This window comes from Megachile rotundata, chromosome 13 (genome assembly GCF_050947335.1).
Source record: "Megachile rotundata isolate GNS110a chromosome 13, iyMegRotu1, whole genome shotgun sequence".
Classification (NCBI taxonomy): Eukaryota; Metazoa; Arthropoda; class Insecta; order Hymenoptera; family Megachilidae; genus Megachile; species Megachile rotundata.
The window spans coordinates 5,736,833-5,753,028 of NC_134995.1; the positions used below are offsets into that span (position 1 = coordinate 5,736,833).

Consider the following 16,196-nt stretch of genomic DNA (forward strand, 5'->3'; position numbering starts at 1 on the left):
GAACAGTTAAAATAACATTTTGTAACTAATTAAGCTTTCAGTCACACTTTATTCAGGTAAAAAATTACAACACATACTGATTTCGTGAAATTCCTATTAAATAAGATTTACGAGAATTTTACAACCTTTCAGCAATGCAGTCTAATTATAATATATCAAATTCGTATAAAATTTAACGAAACTTTTGAAAGTCATTTAGAATGCATTGTAACTTAAATTGGACAACTGTCTCTTTGTCCTCATTTTAAATTGAAAAATTCTCATCAGAATTTGTCACAGATAACACTAGAACTACCGGAATTAAATGTTTATTTTCAAACTTGAAACAAAGTAGAAAAATAAATAGATAAATGCAGTATCAAGGAACATTCAATCAATTTGGACAAAAATACTTTGCCAAAGGTAAACAGCTTTTAACTGTTTGCCAAAGATTAACAGGTTTTAACAACTAAATTAAAACTTGACGTCAATGAGTTTGTGTAATGGACAGTTCTAGTGTTAAACTTCGTAACGTAAAATATAAAAATCAGTGAGTTGGTTGACAGTTCTAGTATTAAGTTTGCGATCACTTGGTTCGAGGAAGATCGACACTAATGTCAGCAAGCACGTATGCCACAGCAGCAAACAAGGCTGTTCCTCTGTCAAGAGCTACCGGATCCTCGACCAACATGGTATCTGCGTTAGTATGGTGATAATAGAAGTATTCGTCATTCTTCGAACTCCAAAGTGAACCTCCTGGAACTCCAGCTTCCACCCAGGAATCGATGTCAGGACCCAAACTGGGTGTGCGTAGTCTCATTTCTCCCATTGGAGATAAAAGTCTGGAAACAGAACGAAAATCGTAAAAAATATGAACGTTTATGGAAGCGTAAGTTTTTGGAAAGTTCCAATCTTTGAAAAGGTCCTTGGAAAGTTCCAGTCCTTGGAAAGTCATTAGTATTCTAGATATCCTTAATGTTTCTTACTTCAGAATTCTTCCTAAAATACACTTGACTTGATCCGTTCCGGAATACTCCATTCCCAAGGGCATGAAGGTACCGAGATCCGACTCCATTACAAATTGTAAGTTGTGTTCCTCGGCTTTGTGAGCTTTTATGTACTGATTAGCTCCAATGATTCCGGGTTCTTCAGCGGTCCACATAATCATTCTGCAAATTAGGAGTGAAATATTTTTCGATGATTTCGTGTTTACTGTTGTGCTAATTAAATTTGCTGCAGTTGAATTATGTAATTTAGGTGCGATTGCATAAGTTATATAAATTTAATTAAATTGTGTACCTTCGTTGCAATTATATATGTCAATTGAATTAAATTGTATACTTTCATTGCAATTATATATGTCAATTGAATTAAATTGTGTCATTTGATTGCAATTACATAAATTATATAAATTGAATTAAATTGTGCAATTTAATTACAATTATATGTATCATATAAATTAATTTAAATTATTAGCTTATATTTTTGGTAAAATCGATGACTTTAGAAAAACATATTTATTTCACAAATATCTTTCATTTAGAAAGATTTATAATTTATTTCGTAAACATCACTTACTGATAACGATGTCTAACGTACTTCATAAAATTCTTTTAATAATAACGACCTATAACTTATTTTATAATTATATCTTTTAGTCATACAAGATGTTTCAATAAAAAATACTTTCAAATGCAAGGTTTTCAATTTTGATAGCTTGATTTTTTAATGAAATGTCACATCGTTATTTTTTTAATGAAATGTCTCATCGTTATTTTTTTAATGAATTGTCACATCTTTATTTTTTTAATGAAATGTCACATCACTATTTTTTTAACGGAATGTCACATCTTTATTTTTTTAATGAAATGTCACATCACTATTTTTTTAACGGAATGTCACATCTTTATTTTTTTAATGAAATGTCACCTCATTATTTTTTAAATGAAATGTCACCTTATTATTTTTTAATGAAATAAAAAGAAAAAGTTTGTCAATTTTTTTCTTTCATTTGAATCGATGTAATGCTTACCTTACTGTGCGCTTTGGTCTGTAATTAAGATGTTTCAAGAGCTTCAGAGCTTCCCACGAAATAAAAGCACCACCGCCATCGTCCATTGCTCCTTGACCAACGTCCCAACTATCGATGTGACCGGATACAACAACCACTTTCTCTGGATTTCTGGTGCCCCTTAGTTCAGCTACTACATTTCGCGATGTCGTATCTGGCAAATTTTTCGCTCCCATTTTCAAATTTATTTTTATAGTTTGACCTATAACGAAAAGTATATACATATATGTGTTAGTAGTATTATTTCTTAACTTGAATTTGACTTTTGACTTGAATTTGTTTTGACTTTTCTTTATTGTTAACTTATAATTTTGAGTTATTAACGTTTTGACTATCACCCACATATGGATGTCGCCTAATCTTCCATACGAACGTATCATCTATATTATTAAGAATGTGTCCACTAATTGGAAATATTCATATTAACTATTTGAAACTATGAATAATAAATATAATTAAATATTGTGAGAATATTTGGTAAGATTTGCTAGAAACAAAAATATTATCTAATATAATTTTCAACTGCTTCTGTGTAGCAGTCAACGTGTTAAACAAGACTTCTTGTGTGATGTGAGTACAGGGTACTTGATACATTTTTGAAATTTGATTTATTTATGTGAGTTGATAATTATTTGAAGAATAAGTAATAATGAATATAATATTGTAATGAATAGTTAATTACTTCATAGTTAAACTTTGTACAAGAACATGTAAAACATAATTTGCATATACGAAAAAGCAGATGATAAAACAGTCAATAGCAAAAAATGATTATTATGATAATAAGTAGACAATTATTGTCTAATAAAACAGAAGATAAATAAAATAAAATATGAATGCATAAAACTGTTCGATTTACATCAATGTATAGTAACAGAAATTTGATCAAATTTTCAAACAAATTCAAATTAGTTCAAATTACCAAGTGTACAAAGTACCAAATATTATACAAGACTTACATAAAAATTTTATTAAAATTTGGTAAATCTCCTCATGAGTTTATATCTACTACAAATTTAAATAATTTAAATAATTAAATTTGTACAGAAAAAATGAAGCTTGACTTAAATGATTTTGCATTAAAGAAATAATCTAAAATTTCTAATTAATTCAATTTATATTTTAAATAAAAATGTTTGGCATGCTAGTTGCTTTTCAAAAATGTTTTTCCAAATCATTAAAAAATGATTTACCTCTTTCTGACATTCTTCTCAACAAAGCAGCATCTTCATGAGTGATGCAAGCAACTGGGATTTTGGTAACATTATTATGGTAGAATTGTTCGCCTGTATGTGGAGTGTACAACGACAGCGGAGTAACTGAGTTGATTAATGCAGCAACGGCGCCATATCTCGATGCTACCGATGCTCCGTTAATTCGATAATCCGAGGTTTCCAGGTACGAAACAAATTTCTGATTGAAGACAACGATCTTTCCACGTACCTGAAATCGATAGACAGAACAATCTGTAAAAATTCAATAATACGCGGAAATTGGAAAATTTGAGGTTTCGGAAGATTGAGAATTTGCAGATTTGAGAATTCGGAAATTTAAAAATTTGGGAATTTGAATTTTAGATAATAAGGAGAATTTTGAAATTTTAAATTATGATAATTTGACAATTGGACAATTTTAGAAGGTGGAAATTAGAGAAATTTTAAATATGGAGATATGGACATTTGAATATTTGGAAGTTTGAGAATTTGGAAGATTAAGAATTTGGGAACTGGAGAATTTAGGAAATTTGAGAATGTGTGAATTTGAGAATTTGAGAATTTGAGAATTTGAGAATTTGAGAATTTGAGAATTTGAGCATTTGAGAATTTGAGAATTTGAGAATTTGAGAATTTGAGAGTTTGAGAGTTTGAGAGTTTGAGAATTTGAGAATTTGAGAATTTGAGAGTTTGAGAATTTGAGAATTTGTGAATTTGAGAATTTGAAAATTTGAGAATTTGTAAATTTGAGAATTTGTAAATTTGAGAATTTGTAAATTTGAGAATTTGTGAATTTGAGAATTTGAAAATTTGAGAATTTGAGAATTTAAGAATTTTGAAATTTGGGAAATTAGAAATTTAAAAATTTAAGAGTATGGTAATTTGGGAATAAAAAATTTGAAAATTTGAATGTTTAAGAAATCAGAAATGTGAAAATTTAAAAATTGGAAAACTTAGAAGTTTCAAAGCTTGAGAATTTGGAAATCTAAGAACTTTGGAATGTCATAATTAAAAATTTAAGAATTCGGAGTACGCAGAGTTTGAAAATTCGAGAATTTGCGAATTTAGAAATTAGTAATACAATGCAACATAAAAGTTAAAAAATATATCAAAGCAATTACTTCATTTTTTCTTCGGTGCAGCTCATCGAAAGTGTTAACAACGATTGCCTCTGCAGTGATGCCTTCAGGTGGGGTACCAACACTGGAACCTACTCCCAACATAGCCATATCTTTTCGTCTTGGTAGTATAAGTGTAGCAGACTCTTTTCCTCTGAAAAATTCACGCATTTATCACCTAAATCACTATATTTGTGTCGAAACTACAATTTGTCCTTTTGTTACCTTATTTCATAAAATCTTATTTTACCTAATTACATTTGTCTATAAGACAACAATTAAAATATATCTAAAAATCGCAACATAAATTTACATTAATTTGAATTATTGCATGTTTAACTGCGTTATTTTACTCTTATGACTCAAGAACCGGTTTCAGGGAAACCGGAGATTTGCACGTAGAAATTTTTTCACTGCTGCTTCTACAATTCAAGGTATGATAACTGGTATGTATACATTCTTAGAACTTGCTATGAAAAGTGTCATTAAATGTAACAACATAAAAAGCATGTGTTCCGCGTTGATCACGTTGGAAAATGATATAATTAGATACACATAGAGAACTTGAGTGAAAGATGGAGATAATATGTTCCTATGTAATTTAACAAATAAAAAGATCCGGGTATCACAATATAATGATTTTATAGTAACTGCATAACAACTTTATAATAAAAATTATAAGTGCATATGACTAAATGATTACCATACAATAACTGTACACAATATCGACATAATAATTACAGATATCAACCCACGTAATTTAGAGTTTTATACAAAGTGTAATTAATAGCGTGAAATTTACAAACTTGAAAACTGGAAATTTGAAATTTTGCAAAATTAGGAATTTTAGGAAGAAGATTAGGAATTGTGAAGATTTGGATGTTTAAAAGTGTAGGAATATGAAAATTGGAAAATTTTTGATGTTGGAAATTTAGAAATATATAACTTGAGATTTGAGAAAAAATTTAAAAATTTTGTAATTATCAAATTTGAAAACTAAGTCCTCCGTGCCCACAAGAGCATACCACTTACACACTGAAATATAAACTACTAAACTTAAACAAATAATTAATTATTCCATTCCAAAATTGAAATCCTATTACATCTAAAATATGGGTACCCTTTAATTATTAGTACTTATTCAAAATACTTATTTTGATTTTCTTCATGCATTGTAGCAGTCGATATTTAAACAATTAAACATTATAGCAGTCAACAGTCTATTACGTCTGACGCCGAAATCAGAGTGCAAGGTGTGAATCATCCCAATTACAGATGTCAACCCACGAGTTAGCGCGTGAGATCCAAAGTAAAAGAAGCTCCCCAGCATGGACACTTCTAGTTACATTTCGGTAAATAAGAATAATAATGACAATAACAACTGCTGAATTCGCACTATTTCTCAGTCTCGAATCGTTTGCCGACAATTGTTTATGACCTAATTGGTGTATGACCGCAGGAGCCAATTCTGTTCCGAGTTGCTCGGAATATAATTAAGGTAATATCTATGAGTATTTTGTCAAACCCAAAAACGTTTCACCTTTGGAATTTTAAACTGATATTTAAGACCATATGAACGTCTCCACAACTTGACGTTCTTAACAATTGACAATAACCTTCTAATAGGCCAGAAAAGCACGCTTTCTTAACACCAATATACCTTTTCTTAAAGAAGTTTATTCCATGGTCCTAAACTGTGCACCCCAATAAAGTGGGCCTACGCGCTCGAACTCCGATGACAAACACATGGTGCCCATTTATTACTTCCTTTGAAGGACCCAAATCACTCAATTGCTTTGGGTTACTTTGTTAACAAAATGTAATTTACAACCCTGGAATAAAGGCTAAAAATCTTACAATCCCATTCGCTAAACCATCTCACCAATCAGTATTTTTCACAAATAATAATCTGTCCTGATTGGCCTTTTTTGGTAACGCCTTCACGTCCTGAACTTCCTGCATTGCTTTCTTTTCTGACTGTTTAGAAGCGACTAGTCAGTCTTAATTCAGCTTCCTTAGAATATACTTACTTCGGTCAGTCTTACATTAACTTTGTCACTATCAACGACTTTAACACACAACAATCATTACAACTAGTGGGATGATGATCAACATCCTTCAATGACCTGGGCACACCAGTGTGGAGGACTCTGAGCCACTCTATCAATTCTACTCTATAATACTAACTCTACATATAATTCCACTACCGTAACAAGTTGTGGAAACGCCATGGGTCGACGAAGATTTACAACCTTCGTAAATAACTATAAATAATTAATATTTTACCCAGCGCGTGAACAAATTCTACTGCCGAAAATACTTGTGAGGCGTCTATTTCTCTATTCTGACTAATTCGAGGCGCAGCCCCTCTATACACCTGAGTCTCACGCGCCAACTCTTGGGTTGTCATCTGTATGTGGTATGTGGAATTTGGGGTTCGACAATTTGGGAGATTAGAAACGTTGAACTTGGAGTTTGGACGCTTATTCAGAAGTGTAGAAATTTGGCTTATGGAAATTTAAGAGCTTGTATATTTAGAAAAGTAGAAATTTCGACTTATGGAAATTTGAGAATTTGGATATTTAGAAAAGTAGAAATTCGAGCTTGTGGAAATTTGAAAATTTGGATATTTAGAAGGGTAGAAAATATGTCTTCTGGAAATTGACAAATTTAGATATTCTGAAATGTAGAAATTTGAGCTTATAAAAATTTGAGAACTTGGGTATTTGAAAAAGTGGAAATTGGGGCTTATGGAAATTTGACAATTTAGGTACTCAGAAAAGCAGAAATTCGAGCTTGTAGAAATTTGAAAATTTGAATATTCAGAAGTGTAGAAATTTGCTACCTTGAAATTGACAAATTTAGATATTCAGAAGTGCAGAAATTTGCCTCTTGGAAATCGGAAAATTTAGATACATATTCAGAAACTTAGAAAACCTATTAGAAACATGACAATTTATACAGAATTCTAATCAAATAAATTCTGACCAATTTATACAGAACCAAGTATTCTGAATTATAATTCTTTTAAACACCTAAGTCACGCGCCATCTCGTGGGTTATCATTCGTACACCTATACTGGTATCTACAATAATTAACAAAACTCACCTAACCCAATGAGGTATAGTAACGGGTTCCCCATGTACATTTTCCAAGCCACATTCGATCGATTTATTTAACACATAATCAATCGATTTTTCCAACACATCGCTGCCGTATACTCTCGGTCCAAACGTGTCAACGAAGTATGCTAATTCGTTCCAGGTGACATTCTTGAAGGATCCTACGGTTGCCTCGTTTATTATATTTTTGACGATCGGGGCATACGAATCTATTTCCTGCGCCAATTTCGGTGGCAGTTGACATGTGCTAACGTCTACTTCCACAAGTTGTGCAGACGCAATTTGTGCTCGAAGGAGCCACGTGACGATAAGAAGTTTTACGTAGGATAACATATCGAACGATATTAAATATTTACGTTCGGGTGAAAGCGATGTTTTGTACTGAAAATATCATTTTAATCAGTTTTAGTGATACGGTTATGTATTACATTTGTTGACTGCGAAAGTTTATGCAAATATTTTTTTATTACAGTATAATATTTTCATGCAATGTTTTTTTCTTGTTGTAAATGTATTTCTTTGTGGAGATCAGTTTTCGGTCAGAGATCGGTTTTGTTTTTTAATTTGTACATACTTGTTCAGTTTATGTAATCTTAGGCATATTGTACAGTAAGTATTTAGTTACTTTAACACTAAACCTACCACCATACAATGTGTACTTAATTTGAAATTAAAAAATAAATGAACAAACGACGAAACATAAATTAGTACACACATTTATTTATTCTTTATCTTGATTAAAATCAATTCTGATTTCAAGAAATGTATTTTAACAAAATATGTTCCTTATAATAAGAAGCTGGTTTGGTAGTTTTAGTGTTAATATTACTAATAATAATGATATTACTTGTCGCGAGGTAGGTTAGGTGTGAAATGAATAAATATTACTCGCAACAGTGTGTTTGCAAGAGGTAAGGTGTTTTAATGTGAACTATGGAGACTATGTGTGATATTACAGAAATGCTATTGAATACAATGTTACGGAATCAGTATAGAATGTTCGATGATGCAGAATCGGAGGCTCGACTGATTATATCTGTTTTGACGCCCTTCCGCAGTATATATAAACTTTTCGGAGAAGGCGTAACTCCTTACACAGTTGAGGGTGGAGTTATTTTCCTCGCAGAGTCCTCCCATTTTCGACGGGGGAAAGAGTATTGTAAATTAGAATTTGAGAGTCGAAAATGTCCTTCCGGACCGCGCTGACCATGTGGCCTAATGAACCGTAACGGGACATGGCTGGCAGCGTTTATGGTAGGGTAGTCTATTGAGCTACGCACGTCCAAAAAACATAAAATAATTTCGCCGACTTACAGACTTTAGGGTAGGCTTAACTGCCTACACCTAAACATCTGTAAACGGTCAATGCTAATTTCTACCAACGCTGCGAACCATGTGCCGCTACATCACCCCCTTGCCAGTGATAACGCTATACAAAATTTACATGGTCTATATACATACATACATACTTACATACATGAAAATACACTAACAGTAATACAAGATAGAGCGCAAAAAAAACTATATACAGACAAGAAAAACTATTTACATCGGTTACTTATGCCTGATAACGCTCGGTAAATCTAACTATACGGCCATGCCGTGTTTTAATTGGCACAGCTTGTTTCAAAATGCTCTTAGGACTACGGCTTGCTTGATCGCTCGCACTTCGTGTATCGGAAGTATTGTTCGTTACAAGTTGAGTCGGTTCTACATGCGCAGGTTTTAACCTATCGATACTAATGTTTTTCTCACGATCATTAATTAGCACAGTGAAATATTTACTGTTACGGTTGATAACTTTATATGGTCCGTCATACAGCGGTTGTAAAGAACGTTTTTCGCCATCGTGTCGAATAAATACATGTGTTGATGTGTGTAAATCTTTGTGTATAAATGGTGTATGTGTGCCGTGTCGTGAGGGTTTACAAGGTTGTATGTTTTTCATTGTGTGTTTGAAGTGTAAAACAAAATCGGACGTCACTGGACTATTTTGATCTTTATTGAAAAATTCTCCCGGTAATTTTAACGTGCATCCGTATACTAATTCTGCTGGAGTTGCGTGCAAATCTTCTTTATATGTGGATCTAATACCTAATAAGACTAGTGGGAGTACCTCGGTCCATTTGTCGGTCTCATGACAACGGATTGCTGATTTTAATTGTCGGTGCAATCTCTCTACCATACCATTAGATGAAGGATGAAAAGCGGTAGTTCTGATATGATGTGAACCAAGACACTGTGTTAATTCTTTAAAAAGTTGAGATTCAAATTGTCTACCCTGATCTGTAGTAATAATAGCTGGAACACCAAAGCGTGATATCCAACCTACTAAAAGGGTGTTTGCTATTGTCTCGGCTGTTATGTCCTCGACCGGCCAAGCTTCTGGCCAGCGGGTAAAGCGGTCGACACAGGTAAGGCAATACCTGTATCCTTGTGAAATGGGTAATGGTCCTACTATGTCAATATGAATGTGATGAAATCGTGAAACCGGTAATGAAAAATTGCCTAACGGAGATGAGGTGTGTCGTGTAATTTTGTTTCTTTGACAAGGAATGCATTGTTTAGACCAAGTGTTACAATCTTTGTTTATAGATGGCCAAACAAAGCGATCAGTAACCAGTCTGCGTGTGGCTTTAACTCCTGGGTGTGATAAATTGTGTAGTGTGTTAAAAATTTGTTTACGGAGGTTTACAGGTACATATGGACGAACAGTAGGAGAAGAAGTGTCGCAAAAAATTTCCAACTCGCGATCTTTAAACGGGAACCTAATTTTCTTTAATTTAAGGGCAGTCTCAGACAGCAAGAGACTTTGAAGCTCTTCATCTGCCTGTTGAGACTGTGCCAATTCCGATAGATCAACGGGTTTATTAATCTCCTGTATTCTGGACAATGCGTCCGCGACTATGTTGTCTTTCCCTGATATGTGTTGAATGTCTGTAGTGAATTGTCCTATAAAATCTAGATGTCTGAACTGTCGTGGAGTGGAACGCTCTGGCCGCTGTTTGAAAGCGTAAACCAGAGGTTTGTGATCAGTGTAAATTGTGAATGCGTGACCTTCAAGGTTGTGTTTAAAACGACGAACTGCGGTGTAAGCGGCTAATAATTCCCGGTCATATGCACTATATTTTCGTTGGGCTGACGAAAGGCTTTTTGTAAAGAAAGACAAAGGCTGCCAGGTATCATCCACCCATTGCTGAAGTGCCGCTCCGATTGCGAAATCAGACGCATCCACGGTAACACTAAGCTTAGCGCCAGGTACCGGGTGCGCCAGAAGGGTCGCTTCAACAAGTGCTTCCTTTACCTGGGTGAAAGCAAGTTCGGCTTCTTTCGACCAGGCAATACGAGGATTACCACGAGCAGGTGCACCCTTTAATAAATCTGTTAATGGGACTTGTAATTTTGCGGCGTTAGGGACAAAGCGACGATAAAAATTAAACATCCCTAAAAAACGTCGGAGTTCTTTTATATCTTGAGGTTTTGGAAAATTTCTGATGGCATCTACTTTCTCTGGATTTGGAGCAGTACCTTTACTGTTTACTGTATAACCAAGAAAATCTATTGAAGTTTGACCGAATGTACATTTAGCAGGATTAATAATGATACCGTATTTTTGAAGTCTATTGAAAAGCTGACGAATGTGATCCAAGTGTTCTTCCTCGTTACGCGATGCTATTAAAATATCATCTAGATATGCATAACAGAAATCTAAGCCAAATAATACTTCATTAATAAACCTTTGGAATGTTTGAGCCGCGTTCATCAAACCAAATGGCATTTTGACGTACTCAAACAAACCAAAGGGGGTAGTAACTGCTGTTTTTTCTATGTCTGAAGGTTCTATGGGAATCTGATGATATGCTTTAACAAGATCTACTTTGGAGAAAACGGTTTTGCCATGTAATAAACTAGAAAAATCTTCGATATGCGGCAAAGGGTAACGGTCAGGTACTGTACGTGCATTTAGTGCTCGGTAATCCCCGCACGGCCTCCAACCTTTGTCCTTTTTAGGAACCAAATGCAAAGGCGAAGCCCACGGGCTTTTCGAAGGTCTAATTATACCTTCGGCCAAAAGATGCTCGAATTCCTCTTTTACTATTTTTAATTTATCAGGTGCTAACCTACGTGGTTTCGAAAACACGGATGGTCCTTTAGTCGTTTTAATGTGGTGTGTAATGTTGTGTTTTGTGCCTGTATGTGTACGTGTGGGAATGGTGATATCTATGAACTCTGTGAGGATTTTATGGTATGGAGAGTCACCGACAATTGTTTTGATTGAATTTAAATCGGCAATCCCCAGTTTTCCTCGTGACGTTAATTTTGTTTCAGTGTCGATTAGCTGTTTATTCCTTAAATCTACCAACAAGCCGTAATACTTAAGCATATCCGCGCCGATTATTGGTTTTGTGATATCCGCGATTATAAATTTCCACTTGATAATTCGCCGCAATCCTAAATTTAGATTTAAAACGATATCGCCATACGTTGAGATGGTCGAATCATTCGCGGCATACAAAGTGTATGTACTTTTGGGAGGATGTCCCTTAACTAATTTACGCGGATAAACGCTGATATCGGCGCCAGTGTCTATTAAAAATTCTACCTTACTGTCTTTGTCACTTAAGAATAGGCGGCTCGTGGCTGGATCGACGACTTCTGCCGCATCTAAGGTCGATCGGTCTCGTTTCCCTGGTGTTGCTGTTGACGTTGCGGGTAGGTGCAGGGAATGGTGCACCTCGTTGACCTGTCACCGAACCTGCGATGGTACCAGCATACACCTGGCTGCGACGGGCTGGGGCTGCGGCTGTTGTTTCTGCCTCGGCTGGAGCTGCGGCCGTAGTTGCGCCACTTTTTCCGTCCGCGGAAAGTGGATCTCCCTGGATGCGTGGAATTGCTGTGCTTCGCAAGCTCCGCAACTTGCTGTGTTAAACGCGCCATCTGCTCGCACAATAGCTCGAATCGGGTGTCCGTGGACACAGCAGCACATTTCCCGATAGGCGTGATTTCATTGACCTTATCGGCCAATTCCGCCATCTTCTCGAGAGATGCATCCATCTGCGTGGCGAGGATGGTCCGCATTGATGCTGGCAGTCGATTCATCCAGATCGTCCTCAGGAAATTTTCCGGCACTTTAATATCCCCAGCCAGGTTGCGGAGATGGCGTAAAAATTGCGAAGGTGTCCTATCGCCAATTTCTTCATGTTCCAGGAGCTGCTGAATCCGTTGCTCCTGCGATCTGGATAGCCTCCGTATTAGCTCCTCCTTGATTTTTTCATATTTACCAGTGGCAGGAGGATTTTGTATAATATCCTCGACTTCTTGCAAGCACTTAATATCAAGGAACGACGTGACATAAAAGTACTTTGTGGAATCCACAGTTATGTTGTTGAGTGCGAATTGTGATTCCAATTGATGAAACCAGAGCAGCGGGTTACTGGACCAAAAAGGTGGGACACGTATACCCACACGGTCGATGTTCGACACCTCAAAGGGGTTTGATCCTTGCTGCTGATTTCCACTCTTTTGCGGGCTGAAGAAAACGTCTCTATCTTCATTAGCCATCACTAACACTAAATTCGCACTTATTGAACTAAATATAACTATGTGTGTCTCTATGTAAACTAAGTAAATGTCTGTATGAAGTCTTATATTTAACTGTGTCTTTTTGCACTTTATCACTGTGTTTCCACTAAATCACGTAACACTCACGCCGTGATCACGTCGCGGGTCACCAATTGTCGCGAGGTAGGTTAGGTGTGAAATGAATAAATATTACTCGCAACAGTGTGTTTGCAAGAGGTAAGGTGTTTTAATGTGAACTATGGAGACTATGTGTGATATTACAGAAATGCTATTGAATACAATGTTACGGAATCAGTATAGAATGTTCGATGATGCAGAATCGGAGGCTCGACTGATTATATCTGTTTTGACGCCCTTCCGCAGTATATATAAACTTTTCGGAGAAGGCGTAACTCCTTACACAGTTGAGGGTGGAGTTATTTTCCTCGCAGAGTCCTCCCATTTTCGACGGGGGAAAGAGTATTGTAAATTAGAATTTGAGAGTCGAAAATGTCCTTCCGGACCGCGCTGACCATGTGGCCTAATGAACCGTAACGGGACATGGCTGGCAGCGTTTATGGTAGGGTAGTCTATTGAGCTACGCACGTCCAAAAAACATAAAATAATTTCGCCGACTTACAGACTTTAGGGTAGGCTTAACTGCCTACACCTAAACATCTGTAAACGGTCAATGCTAATTTCTACCAACGCTGCGAACCATGTGCCGCTACATTACTAATAATAATTTACTTTAAATTAGATTGCTTTAATGATGATGATGATGATTAATGTTATGGGCATCGACTGCCATGGTCATTAGCCCAAGATTGCTTTAATGTTACATAATATTATCAGCTATCATTCTAATTATGGTAATAGTAGAGAAAAATGAGGCCAATGCATTCTCATTGTAATCTCAGTGTAATGCGCTTGATAAGAGAGGAAGAAATAATATTGCATATGTGGCACAATAATGCCAAAAAATATCATATATAAATATGAAAAATCATATGAAAGAGTTTAAATAATGTTTCCTTCAAACGAAAACGACAATTAGTGTTCATTTTTCATAACAAAATGAACTTTTCTCAATTTTCTTTATAAGCATGTATGTACCATATTAGGTGCCATCTTTTCTACTCTGTGATGTTGATAATTTTTACATTTTTTACCATAATTTCAAAATTTTTTAATTTTTGTGTAACTAATTATTAACATTCGAATTATTTCCGTAATATTTCAAAATTAATTTCATTGAGTTGTATCCCACCTTTTTTAATTAATTTTGATTAATCAATTGGTACAAACGTTAACATATAGTAGACATAACTGTATAAACATATTTTTTGCAATATAAATTATGTATAAATAGTTTAAGATTACTTCATGAATTTTTCTAATAGAAAAAATGATTGTAACAGTTATTATTTTTATGCTAAATGTTGAAAAATATTAATCGAATAATGCAAACTTAAAATTAAGAAAAGAAGTCTCCAATTTTTTAAAATAATAGTAATCGAAAAAAATTAGTTAAATTTATGCACCTGTTTCATAGTATATTAATTTAATATTCTTTTAAGAAATCATACTGTATGAAGATTACACAACGAAACTTCATATTCAAGATAATTTAATACTATAATAATTCAATAAGTATAAAGCTATTTTTTATAATTGTTTACATAAGGTACATTCAACACCTATACTATGTATACTGATAAATGCATTGATTAAACAAAACTATGTATTTTTTTATCTCCACGAAAGTGTATATTTAAGATACTTGTTTTATATATAATTGTCATATTTTGCATATATTTGACACATTTTTCAGACATGAAAATATTTTACACATATGTTTCATATATGTATATGTGACACATTTTGCACATATATTTTGTATGTACCTCACATATTTATTACATATACTATGAAGGTATTTAAACATAATTAAATACAATAAGATATTAACATAAGCTTTGCATGTAGGTGATATATTTTGCATGTAGTAATATATTTGCATAAATTTTTGCAGTCTACACATGACACATTTAATACTAGACAATCGTCTATCACATATCAAGTATGAATATAAATACAAATCTCATAATTTATAATTCCTGTACAATTTAAATAATCAAACAAAGAATAGTAAATTAGTATTTAATTGCGAAGACTCGTATTATCTCACGTACTTATTTCGCTTATTGTAAAATACTCAAATAGCATAGATAAGCTAATTGTAACAGAATATCTGAGTCACATTACGGTGCGTTTACTCTAATTGGATATGAATGCAATGTTTACCTTCCCTGTACCCAATAGGTAAAACCCAACATTTTTCCTGTTCAACGTTACTTCCTTTTCTTCCACGAATTGTATCAAGGTCAGAGAAGAAATGTGTATTTGTTCTTTTAATGTAAACGCACCGTTGTATAAATGTTTGATTGTTGAAAACGTAGAATACAATTTGTTTATATGTTTCCTTCCCGTTTAGAAAATTTGAAAATTCTTTCATAGAACAATTCAAAAGTATTGTACCTCAATTTTTTTGTTAACTTTTAGCTGAAAGTAATTTTTCGCAAATAGAATTTAAAAGTAATTTTTTTAAGTGAAATTTGAATTAAAAGTGATTTTCTGAAAGTATCAAATTTTGAATAAAATTCTTAAATTAAAATTATCAATTTTATAAATGACAGTAATTATATTCGATCAAAAAAAATTATGTACCAATTATAAATTTTTTAATTAATATTTGTCAATCGACTTTTAATGTCAATACACTTTTCACGATCGAAAATTTCTTTCTTAAATAAATTTCGTAATTTAACAATTTTTAATCGAATTTAAGATAAAAACAAATTTAGCAATCTTTAGTACTAATCTAACATAACAAAAACTCTGCTTTTATTATATTAATAAAATATTTTAGAATCGACGAATTTTATCGCAGACTTCACCACATTTGCAACTCAAAAAAATTCACTTCAAACTTACCCTGACTTGTGAAAATAAACACAGTTCTATTTGACACAATATCCCATGTTTTGAACAGAAACAGTAGCTCACTTTAGAACTTATGGTCTCGTTCGCTGCGGATTCAAGAATATATAGAACGCAATGGAGGGG

General features: G+C 33.9%; 2 protein-coding genes across 2 annotated transcripts; both read right to left on the bottom strand.

The window, feature by feature from the left end:
• Positions 1–29: 29 nt before the first annotated feature.
• On the bottom strand, positions 30–16,196 carry LOC100879886 (carboxypeptidase Q). The gene is made up of 7 exons (XM_003701321.3): positions 16,065–16,196; positions 7,492–7,886; positions 4,386–4,536; positions 3,244–3,493; positions 2,012–2,252; positions 966–1,148; positions 30–821 (listed from the first exon to the last, which is right to left on the bottom strand). The coding sequence occupies exons 2-7, from the start codon at positions 7,836–7,838 to the stop codon at positions 566–568; spliced, it is 1,428 nt and encodes a 475-aa protein (XP_003701369.1). The 5' UTR covers positions 7,839–7,886; positions 16,065–16,196; the 3' UTR covers positions 30–565.
• LOC143265694 (uncharacterized) lies at positions 12,171–13,067 on the bottom strand. Its single transcript, XM_076539252.1, has one exon. It carries the CDS (start codon positions 13,065–13,067, stop codon positions 12,171–12,173), a length of 897 nt encoding a protein of 298 aa, XP_076395367.1.